General features: G+C 44.2%; 1 protein-coding gene across 6 annotated transcripts in view; it reads left to right on the top strand.

The window, feature by feature from the left end:
- NUMB (NUMB endocytic adaptor protein) overlaps window positions 1-12,770 on the top strand; it is a 255,426-nt gene that overhangs the window by 194,630 nt on the left and 48,026 nt on the right. For all 6 annotated transcript variants that reach the window (XM_063947663.1, XM_063947662.1, XM_063947667.1 and 3 more), the window contains one exon: window positions 9,300-9,374. In XM_063947663.1, coding sequence (XP_063803733.1) covers window positions 9,300-9,374 — 75 coding nt within the window. The remainder of the gene's footprint in view (window positions 1-9,299; window positions 9,375-12,770) is intronic.

Below are 12,770 nucleotides of genomic sequence, written 5' to 3' on the forward strand. Positions count from 1 at the left end.
TGGGCACCCATGGCATTAGCGCCCAATCGGGGAAGCAAGGGAACTGTTCCATCGGGCGCCTTAGAGTGTGTGTTATTAACTTGTCAGTTTCATTTTTGTTCTTTTTTTTGTTGAGGTTCTGGATAGAAAGCAATGTTACTGATCCTAAAAGATTTTTAGTAGTTGTAGTTGTGCAGATGTTTTTAGGGTTTTGAGCAGATGTGCAGCCTCACTACAGGCAGTTGTCCATGGACACACATCCCGCTAACCGTGTAGCACTGCACCCCATCTAGCTGTACAAGTGTACTGCTGCCCAGAAATAGGTGTTACTCATTTTAATAATCGTGTCTGGATAAATATCACTGCTGGTTCACATGCATCACAAGGCGTGTATAAATGGGAAAACATTTGTGCATAATTAGTCTGTGGTTAATTGCTAATTGCTTTTATAATCGACACATAATTAATCAGTCTAAATTCTTTCTAATCACCTTTGTCTCATCTTAGCAAAAATGCACTGAATCAATTTGGGAATTGCTGTTGCCTGAAATCTAGAGTAGATCTTTCTATCGCCTCTTCATCATAATGGAGAATGGGAGTAATTCTGGGTCTCTGCCTAGAGAGCAGTATGCGTGTGTCGCTGATCTCTGTATAGCTGCAGGAATTTCACTGTTGAGCATTATGCTGTTAAAACAAAGCTATGGTGACGGTTCTGCGTTCACTGTACAAATGGCATCTAGGTATAAGGTTATATATTTCATAGTTTTCCTCTAATGCGCAGGTGTTTGTAGTTTTACTGTTGTATTATACTTTTATGCATCTACCATTGATCTGCCTTTTGTAGTGTAGCTGGGAACATAAAGGTTTGCATAGGGACACAATCATATAATAGAGTCAAGGTCTTTTTACAGATGCTGTAACCTAAATGTAATTTTGCTGTACCATGACTTCCACATTGCAATATAGAGTCTAGACATAGCTTACCCCTAATGACATCATACCAACACCTCCAACAAAGTAATATATATTGTACTGTGAGATGGACTATCAGCAAGATTCTCAACAAACAACATGTAATAAATACCAAAAAGTAGTAAAAACAATGATGTATGTTATAAACTATACATAAATGTTGCTAAAAGTATTAATAAAGCAGACCGTCTATAAGGATCCATCATTGGGGGTAATTCAAAGTTGATCGCAGCAGGACATTTTTTAGCAGTTGGGCAAAACCATGTGCACTGCAGGGGGGCAGATATAACATTTGCAGAGAGAGTTAGATTTGGGTGGGTTATATTGTTTCTGTGCAGGGTAAATACTGGCTGCTTTATTTTTACACTGCAATTTAGATTGCAGATTGAACTCACCCCACCCAAATCTATCTCTCTCTGCACATGTTATATCTGCCTCCCCTGCAGTGCACATGGTTTTGCCCAACTGCTAACAAAATTCCTGCTGCGATCAACTTGGAATTACCCCCATTGTGAGTATCATCCAGACACTCTCCTGCCTAAGGATCAAGTGAACTCCGGCAAGTTGCATTTAACTGTGGTGAGACTGACGGACTTAAATGAGACCTCCCACAGCAACGAGCTAATCATCGTGTACTGCTGGTAATTATATCATACATCATCGTGGAGTCCAATGTGCTGCTATCCTTACAGACTGTCTGCCTTATTACTACTTTTAGGAACATTTATGTATAGTTTATAAAATATACTCATTTTTCCAACTTTTTTGTATTTATTACATGTTGTTTGTTGAGAATACTCCTGTTGTTCTCTTACCATTAAATTGGTTTATTTATTATACGGTGTGCACATCCTGTGTCTTAGCAGCACTGCTGTGTGTTTTTCTCTATTTGTTGCCTTAATTAGTGGCAACTCCAACAGAAACGTACGAGTATCTTGTTTAAACTACTATTTAGTAGTCCCTTCTTTGATGGTAAAAACGTCTAAGTATATTCTTGTTTCTCTATCGTCCTAAGTGGATGCTGGGGTTCCTGAAAGGACCATGGGGAATAGCGGCTCCGCAGGAGACAGGGCACAAAAAAGTAAAGCTTTACTAGGTCAGGTGGTGTGCACTGGCTCCTCCCCCTATGACCCTCCTCCAGACTCCAGTTAGATTTTGTGCCCGAACGAGAAGGGTGCAATCTAGGTGGCTCTCCTAAAGAGCTGCTTAGAGAAAGTTTAGTTTAGGTTTTTTTTTCTTTACAGTGAGTCCTGCTGGCAACAGGATCACTGCAACGTGGGACTTAGGGGGAAAGTAGTAAACTCACCTGCATGCAGAGTGGATTTGCTGCTTGGCTACTGGACACCATTAGCTCCAGAGGGATCGAACACAGGCCCAGCCGTGGAGTCCGGTCCCGGAGCCGCGCCGCCGACCCCCTTGCAGATGCTGAAGCGTGAAGAGGTCCGGAAACCGGCGGCTGAAGACTCCTCAGTCTTCATAAGGTAGCGCACAGCACTGCAGCTGTGCGCCATTTTCCTCTCAGCACACTTCACTGGGCAGTCACTGAGGGTGCAGAGCGCTGGGGGGGGGCGCTCTGAGAGGCAAATATAAACCTTATACAAGGCTAAAAATACCTCACATATAGCCCATAGGGGCTATATGGAGATATTTAACCCCTGCCTGACTGGAAAAATAGCGGGAGAAGAACCCGCCGAAAAAGGGGCGGGGCCTATCTCCTCAGCACACGGCGCCATTTTCTGTCACAGCTCCGCTGGTCAGAACGGCTCCCAGGTCTCTCCCCTGCACTGCACTACAGAAACAGGGTAAAACAGAGAGGGGGGGCACATTAATGGCTATATATATATATATTAAAGCAGCTATAAGGGAGCACTTAATATAAGGATATCCCTTGTATATATAGCGCTTTGTGGTGTGTGCTGGCAGACTCTCCCTCTGTCTCCCCAAAAGGGCTAGTGGGTCCTGTCTTCATTAGAGCATTCCCTGTGAGTTTGCGGTGTGTGTCGGTACGTGGTGTCGACATGTATGAGGACGATATTGGTGTGGAGGCGGAGCAATTGCCAAATATGCAGATGTCACCCCCCAGGGGGTCGACACCAGAATGGATGCCTTTATTTGTGGAATTACGTGATGGTTTATCTTCCCTTAAACAGTCAGTTGAGGACATGAGGCGGCCGGACAATCAATTAATGCCTGTCCAGGCGCCTCAAACACCGTCAGGGGCTGTAAAACGCCCTTTGCCTCAGTCGGTCGACACAGACCCAGACACGGGCACTGATTCCAGTGACGACGGTAGAAATTCAAACGTATTTTCCAGTAGGGCCACACGTTATATGATTTTGGCAATGAAGGAGACGTTACATTTAGCTGATACTACAGATACCGTAAAACAGGGTATTATGTATGGTGTGAAAAAACTACAAACAGTTTTTCCTGAATCAGAAGAATTAAATGACGTGTGTGATGAAGCGTGGGTTGCTCCTGATAAAAAGTTGATAATTTCAAAAAAGTTATTGGCATTATACCCTTTCCCGCCAGAGGTTAGGGCGCGCTGGGAAACACCCCCTAAGGTGGACAAGGCGCTCACACGCTTACCCAAACAAGTGGCGTTACCCTCTCCTGAGACGGCCGCACTTAAGGATCCATCAGATAGAAAGATGGAAGTTATTCAAAAGAATATATACACACATGCAGGTGTTATACTACGACCAGCTATAGCAACTGCCTGGATGTGCAGTGCTGGAGTAGTTTGGTCAGAATCCCTGATTGAAAATATTGATACCCTAGATAGGGACAATGTTTTACTGTCGTTAGAACAAATAAAGGATGCATTTATCTATATGCGTGATGCACAGAGGGATATTTGCACACTGGCATCTCGGGTGAGTGCTATGTCCATTTCAGCCAGAAGAGCCTTATGGACACGACAGTGGACAGGCGATGCGGATTCAAAACGTCACATGGAGGTTTTGCCGTATAAAGGGGAGGAGTTATTTGGAGTTGGTCTATCAGACTTGGTGGCCACGGCTACTGCCGGGAAATCCACTTTTTTACCTCAAGTCACTCCCCAACAGAGAAAGGCACCGACCTTTCAACCGCAGCCTTTTCGCTCCTACAAAAATAAGAGAGCAAAGGGCTTGTCGTACCTGCCACGAGGCAGAGGAAGAGGGAAGAGACACCAACAGGCAGCTCCTTCCCAGGAACAGAAGCCCTCCCCGGCTCCTGCAAAAACCTCAGCATGACGCTGGGGCCTCTCAAGCGGACTCGGGGACAGTGGGGGGCCGTCTCAAAAATTACAGCGCGCAGTGGGCTCACTCGCAGGTAGACCCCTGGATCCTGCAGATAATATCTCAGGGGTACAGGTTGGAATTAGAGACGGATCCTCCTCATCGTTTCCTGAAGTCTGCCTTACCAACCGTCTCTTCCGAAAGGGAGAGGGTGTTGGAAGCCATTCACAAGCTGTACGCTCAGCAGGTGATAGTCAAAGTACCCCTATTACAACAAGGAAAGGGGTATTATTCCACTCTATTTGTGGTACCGAAGCCGGATGGCTCGGTAAGGCCTATTCTAAATCTGAAGTCCTTGAACCTCTACATAAAAAAGTTCAAGTTCAAGATGGAGTCACTCAGAGCAGTGATAGCGAACCTGGAAGAAGGGGACTTTATGGTATCCTTGGACATCAAGGATGCGTATCTACACGTTCCGATTTACCCCGCACACCAGGGGTACCTCAGGTTCATTGTTCAAAACTGTCACTATCAGTTTCAGACGCTGCCGTTCGGATTGTCCACGGCGCCTCGGGTCTTTACCAAGGTAATGGCCGAGATGATGATTTTTCTTCGAAGAAAAGGCGTATTAGTTATCCCATACTTGGACGATCTCCTAATAAGGGCAAGGTCCAGAGAACAGCTGGAGACAGCTTTAGCACTATCTCAAGAGGTGCTAAGACAACACGGGTGGATTCTGAATATTCCAAAATCCCATTTAATCCCGACAACTCGTCTGCTGTTCCTAGGAATGATTCTGGACACGGTTCAGAAAAAGGTTTTCCTTCCAGAGGAAAAAGCCAAGGAGTTATCCGATCTGGTCAGGAACCTCCTAAAACCAGGAAAAGTGTCAGTACATCAATGCACAAGAGTCCTGGGAAAAATGGTGGCTTCTTACGAAGCAATTCCATTCGGCAGATTCCATGCAAGAATATTCCAAAGGGATCTGTTGGACAAATGGTCAGGGTCGCATCTGCAGATGCACCTGCGAATAACCCTGTCACCAAAGACAAGGGTGTCACTTCTGTGGTGGTTGCAGAAGGCTCACCTATTAGAAGGCCGCAGATTCGGCATTCAGGATTGGATCCTGGTGACCACGGACGCCAGCCTGAGAGGCTGGGGAGCAGTCACACAAGGAAGAAACTTCCAGGGAGTATGGACGAGTCTGGAAAAGTCTCTTCACATAAACATTCTGGAACTAAGAGCAATCTACAATGCTCTAAGCCAGGCGGAACTTCTCCTGCAAGGAAAGCCGGTGTTGATTCAGTCGGACAACATCACGGCGGTCGCCCATGTAAACAGGCAGGGCGGCACAAGAAGCAGGAGTGCAATGGCAGAAGCTGCCAAGATTCTTCGCTGGGCGGAGAATCACGTGATAGCACTGTCAGCAGTGTTCATCCCGGGCGTGGACAACTGGGAAGCAGACTTCCTCAGCAGACACGATCTTCATCCGGGAGAGTGGGGTCTACATCCAGAAGTCTTCAACATGTTAATAGACCGTTGGGAAAGACCAATTGTAGACATGATGGCGTCTCACCTCAACAAGAAACTGGACAAATATTGCGCCAGGTCAAGAGATCCACAGGCAATAGCTGTGGACGCACTGGTAACTCCTTGGGTGTACCAGTCAGTGTATGTGTTTCCTCCTCTGCCGCTCATACCAAAGGTATTGAAGATCATACGGCAAAGAAGAGTAAGAACAATACTAGTGGTTCCGGATTGGCCGAGAAGGACTTGGTATCCGGAACTTCAAGAGATGCTCACGGACGAACCGTGGCCTCTACCTCTGAGAAGGGACCTGCTACAGCAGGGTCCCTGTCTTTTTCAAGACTTACCGCGGCTGCGTTTGACGGCATGGCGGTTGAACGCCAGATCCTAAAAGGGAAAGGCATTCCAGAAGAAGTCATTCCTACCTTGATTAAGGCACGGAAGGAAGTCACCGTGAAACATTATCACCGCATTTGGCGAAAATATGTAGCGTGGTGCGAGGATCGGAGGGTTCCGACGGAGGAATTCCAACTGGGTCGTTTCCTACATTTCCTGCAATCAGGATTATCTATGGGTCTCAAATTGGGATCCATTAAGGTTCAAATTTCGGCCCTGTCAATATTCTTCCAAAAAGAATTGGCCTCTGTCCCTGAGGTCCAGACTTTTGTCAAGGGAGTACTGCATATACAGCCTCCTGTGGTGCCTCCGGTGGCACCGTGGGATCTAAATGTAGTTTTAGATTTCCTCAAATCCCATTGGTTTGAACCATTGAAAAAGGTGGATTTGAAATATCTCACATTGAAAGTGACTATGTTACTAGCCCTGGCCTCTGCCAGGAGAGTATCTGAATTGGCGGCTTTATCTTATAAAAGTCCTTATCTAATCTTCCATTCGGATAGGGCAGAACTGCGGACTCGTCCGCATTTTCTCCCTAAAGTGGTATCAGCATTTCATCTGAACCAACCTATTGTGGTGCCTGCGGCCACTAGCGACTTGGAGGACTCCAAGTTGTTGGACGTTGTCAGAGCCTTAAAAATATACATTGCAAGGACGGCTGGAGTCAGAAAATCTGACTCGCTGTTTATATTGTATGCACCCAACAAGTTGGGCGCACCTGCTTCTAAGCAGTCGATTGCTCGTTGGATTTGTAACACAATTCAACTTGCACATTCTGTGGCAGGCCTGCCACAGCCTAAAACTGTAAAAGCCCACTCCACAAGGAAGGTGGGCTCATCTTGGGCGGCTGCCCGAGGGGTCTCGGCATTACAACTCTGCCGAGCAGCTACGTGGTCGGGGGAGAACACGTTTGTAAAATTTTACAAATTTGATACCCTGGCAAAGGAGGACCTGGAGTTCTCTCATTCGGTGCTGCAGAGTCATCCGCACTCTCCCGCCCGTTTGGGAGCTTTGGTATAATCCCCATGGTCCTTTCAGGAACCCCAGCATCCACTTAGGACGATAGAGAAAATAAGAATTTACTTACCGATAATTCTATTTCTCGGAGTCCGTAGTGGATGCTGGGCGCCCATCCCAAGTGCGGATTATCTGCAATACTTGTACATAGTTATTGTTAACTAATTCGGGTTATTGTTAAGGAGCCATCTTTAAGAGGCCCTTTCTGTTGTCATACTGTTAACTGGGTTTAGATCACAAGTTGTACGGTGTGATTGGTGTGGCTGGTATGAGTCTTACCCGGGATTCAAAATGCCTCCCTTATTGTGTATGCTCGTCCGGGCACAGTACCTAACTGGAGTCTGGAGGAGGGTCATAGGGGGAGGAGCCAGTGCACACCACCTGACCTAGTAAAGCTTTACTTTTTTGTGCCCTGTCTCCTGCGGAGCCGCTATTCCCCATGGTCCTTTCAGGAACCCCAGCATCCACTACGGACTCCGAGAAATAGAATTATCGGTAAGTAAATTCTTATTTTCTAAGTCAATCAAATTTTAAACTGTCAGAGAAAACGCCAATTTACTTTGGCATATTACTACTGACCCTGGTGAATCTTTAACAGCATCCCTGGGTTCCTCCCTATTGTGCCTTTGGGAAGGGGATCAGCTCAAATACTGCTGAAAGCACGTACCTCCATCCCTTCCATTGCTGTCTAACTGACCATGGGGAATGTGCTCATCCCCAGCAGTCCACCATAGAGACGTGGGAGGCTGGATATAGAAGTTAGAGGCCGAACAAATTACCCTTTTACATGACAATTTGTCCAGGACTGATACTGTTGCCTTGAAGCCTATGGCTAATATTTCAGAAGGAAGCGATATGTTGGCTTCCAGTCCTTATTATAAATACATGTATATAGACACATACGTTAGTTAGCAGAGTGATGTATGGCAATGGGTTTTGTTTTTTTCTGAACTTTGGCGAAGTAGGTGAAAATAAACAACTCTTGATGTATTTACCTGTTCATTTACTGCGTGATATATACTTACCAGCATCAGGGGCCGATTTAGGGGTGAGGGCGCCCATAGGCACAAAAGTGATTGCCGCCCCCCACCTCCATCATTTTATTATTTTTATTGATTTGACTATAAGCCCTCATTTAAGGAAAGCAAATTTAATAGAATAATTTAAAAAAGACACTATGATTTTTTCATTTTTTATTTTTTTTATTATGTATACATATTTACGAAGTAGAACAGCTTACAGAGGCAGTACGTGCATGTCCTAGCCGTTTACACTCCATTCAAGATGGCATTTGGTACAGTACAGTGGAAATATCATGCAGGTGCTGGTACTTTTTGGGCTGACAGTACCAACATAAGCATCCAAGTGCCTCCCCCAAACAAGTGGCGTCCCTAGGCACATGCCTCACATGCCTAATGGGAAATTAGCCACTAACCAGCATATGAGAGAGTGAAAGAGCTAGTACTTCTGTTGTACATGATTGGGGAAGATGGGGGGGGAATTGTATTCAGATAATTCAAATAAAAATTAGTTTTTAAATCTTAGGAATTTCTTTATTTAATGCCAATTCGTTATAGTAACCAAAATAACCTTACAAGGTGACAAGCAAATGCTATGGTAAGATATAAAGATCTGTATATTGGAGTCAGAAGAAATGTGTACTGTGATGCACCCCAGCCTCTGTCTGACAATTGGTGTAAAAATATACGGTAACGTTAGTAAACCCAATAAACCACTACCGGAATGTGTTACCTAGATGCCATTTTACAGTGTGTTACCCAAAGGTTCTTCAGATAAAGGGTACTAGTGGTGTAACTCCTTATTCTTTCATGTGTGCCAGTCTCCTCCTAATTTTTTTGGTAGGTTCTCCAGTCCAGGTAAAGAATTTTCATGCAGAATTCTTTCCATCCTCACATAAGTGTATTTTGTAGTCTTTGTTTCAAGTATCTCCCTGTTCCAAAATTGACCCTTAGGTTTTTGTTCTTTCTACCTGCCGTGCTTCTCTGACCCTTTCTCCTGCTTTGGTGAATTAATTAGCATGGATCTGGAGTACAAAGACGTTCTTGCATTATACTGGACTTGTTTTGATAGGTTGTTTATATTCTGGGTCCACAGAGAGAGAGAGAGGTTTTCTCTTGAATACCACATTGTAAAAAAGTGTTTTCTTTTCCCCCTCCTTTAAAGACAGGCAAGAAGGCAATCAAGGCCGTCCTATGGGTGTCAGCTGATGGACTCCGAGTTGTGGATGAGAAAACAAAGGTACCAACTTTTTTTTTTTCTCTCTTTGCTCTTGGGAATTAAAGTGTAGCTGTCAACTACACACTGCATGCAGTCATTGGGGCAGATGTAACAAAGAGAAATTAACCAAGGTTAATGCTCAGGCGCAAAAAGGGTTGATGTTCTAATGCTGCTGCTAAAAGATAGGATTAGTCAATCCTATTACCTAAAACCAACAAAACAATATAAAGAAAATAGCAGCGCTAAATACAATTGATACCAAGATGAGATGGATTGTATGAAAACAGATTAAAACATTTATTATAACTCTGATAAAATAACCATTAAAAATCAGTATGATCACCAACAAAATTAATGAACGTAAAATAGAAGTGTCCGTTCCTTTTTAGTGATAACTGGACAACAGTATATGCAGACTTAAAAGGCTTAGGAGCTGATTGCACAGTCCCAATGGGAAGTTATTCTTCTTATACCGCTGGAGGGAGAAAGTCCCAAAGGAAATTTCTTCAATTATGAGCTTGATATCATAGTCTCAATCCTCACCAATGTGCGGAGCTTTGCTTGCGGAATGAGTCCCTGGTAGGCCTGTTATATCCACCATGTGTTGAATCTGAACGTCCAGTATGGTCCGGGCACTTGTTTTGTAACATAATGGTCGGTGACCAGGATGGCACTGACGCGTTTCGCTGCAGGTCCTGCAGCTTTTTCAAAGGGCAGATGTATTAAGCCTGGAAAAGTGATAAAGAAGTGATATGTGGAAGCTGATAACGCACCAGCCAATCAGCTCCTAACTAATTTTTCAAAAGTGTAATGATTGGCTGGTGCATTATCACTTTCCACATATCATTTCTTTATCATTTCTACAGGCTTAATATATCTGCCCCATTGTATGTTCTGGACTGATATTCATAATACAGCCAGCCAATTGTTTATATGCTTGTGACATGACTTCAGGAAAGTTCCTGTTATTATTAGGACAGCCCACATAAAAAGTCTAGTGTGCATATAAGACTTGTATACTTTACAAATAGTTTTCTGCTATATATATATATATATATATATATATATATATATATATATATATATATATATATATATATATATATAAAAGAGGAAGGTCGCACTCACGTTTAAATGCTCAATGCAGCAGCTGGGGTGTCATCCACAGATCCCCTCCAGGGAATCCAAATATAGAAAAAGGCAATGGAGCACTCGCCAGTCTTTTCTTGATTTAAATATCAAAACGAAATTTTATTCTCCAGACAGCACAACATGACTGTTTACTGCAGTCCAATATGATTGTATAAAGCCCAAACGTTTTCGGTCATATCCAGACCGTCATCAGGGGACACAAAGAACATCAGAAAGCTGTCACATCACAGTTAGAATACCAGCAGCCTAACTGACCCTGCCTCACCGGCTCCTTATCTACCCACCATTCAAAAAAAACGCGCCAAAATTGCGTCATCATGTGGGCGGAGTTAGCCCATTATGTTCAGATCACTATATACAGGAACAACCATTATATCAATGTGCATATGTCCTAGTGCAAATATCTCCCTTGTCAACCAATATCACCAGTATTATACATATTACCGTGAGAAGTAGAGCCTGTCGTAATCCACCCCCACGCTAGACGGGCATAGACAGACGAACATCACGTTCCATAGCGGTTGCCTAGCAACCGCCACGAGGCCGTCCCATATCCGCCGGCTGCCAATGAATACCTGGGCGGAAGTGACGTGTCGGACTGGTTGCCAAGCAACCATCCGAGCGTCACCCCGCACTCATTCCGTGATAGGAGGAGGTGACACATTCATGCGGTTGCCAAGCAACCTGCCGGACGCCTCCCTAAAGCAATCCCAAATGCAAAAAGAAATATATATCGTCTCGCGGTGGTTGCCAAGCAACCGCGCCCGAGACCCACAGTATACGACAACCTAGCCATAGCATTATGGGACAGATACTAAGCAGCCAATCAGTCACGCATTCGGAGATCAAAACTAGAGATCATAGCATAAGAGTTAATTCTAAGCTAAAGACTAATCACATAATCATTGTGATTTATAGGGGACCCATTATAGTTGTTCAATTTAGAGCCTGCGGGTAGTAGGAGCCGGTAAGGTACGGACGACAATCAATCATGACAAAGAACAACAACAAAACACACACATATATATATATAAACAAACATACATATATGTGTATATATATAAAAAATATACATATATGAATACATAATAAAAAATGTATATATATAAAAAATATACTTCATAATCCCTACACAGTGCATTGGTCTCGGAGGACAAAAACCATGTCCATTATCTAAGAAAAATCCCTAGATGATTATTCTCATTTAGCCCATTGGGGGCTAGAGTTCCCAATTTGAAGATCCATCTTGCCTCCAATTTCCTCAAAATAAGAGCACGGTCTCCGCCTCTTTCGGGGTCCGGCACCCAATCAATCATGCGACATCTAAGTGCTGAATCCTGATGTCCCGCTTTAAGGAAATGCTGTGCAACCGGTTTATCAGACGTACCAGATGTAATTGCTTGATGAATCGAACTCCTGTGATTTGCCATGCGTTCTCTAAATGTGCAGGTCGTCATCCCAACGTATGCCAGGCCACATGGGCATAGAAGCATATAGACAACATGGCTTAGCCTACAGTGAAGCTTATATCCGATGTTGATCACCCCCACACTGGCAAACTGATCAACATCCGATATAAGCTTCACTGCAGGCTAAGCCATGTTGTCTATATGCCGCATGATTGATTGGGTGCCGGACCCCGAAAGAGGCGGAGACCGTGCTCTTATTTTGAGGATATATATATATATATATTGTATCGATGTGGCGGCGGCACTCAACCAGACTTCACAACTGCAGTTCAAAGATTTATTGCGGCGCAATAAATCTTTGAACTGCAGTTGTGAAGTCTGGTTGAGTGCCGCCGCCACATCGATACACTACTTAGTGGAAGTTAGTTTCCACCAGGAGGGCACCGCAGCAGCTATTACACTTCAAGGGGAGTGCCGGGACCATTTGCAAATTATATATATATATATATATATATCTGTTAAAAAAGCATATATAGGGGGCACTCCATAGTGCATAAAAGTATTTAATAAAAATAGACAGACGTACAGAATAAGATTAAACTCGTACCGCAAGGTAACCAGTGTGGGCTGGTTACCACATGATTTTACAATAATCTCCCGACAAAGGCTGGAACCAGAAGTCACTTAGTCCGTATTGGAATCCTCACCCCGCCGTTAGCTGCTGCCTTTTGAGGGCCGCGAGTAGGAACACATCAGCCGTGGACTTCAGGATTCAACAGCCCCAGCGAGTGCATGCGTCAGTAAGCTGTGGAGGATGTAAAGTTTGTAAACTAATGGATAAAAACAAGACCACTTT

Source organism: Pseudophryne corroboree, chromosome 12, assembly GCF_028390025.1.
Source record: "Pseudophryne corroboree isolate aPseCor3 chromosome 12, aPseCor3.hap2, whole genome shotgun sequence".
Lineage (NCBI taxonomy): Eukaryota > Metazoa > Chordata > Amphibia > Anura > Myobatrachidae > Pseudophryne > Pseudophryne corroboree.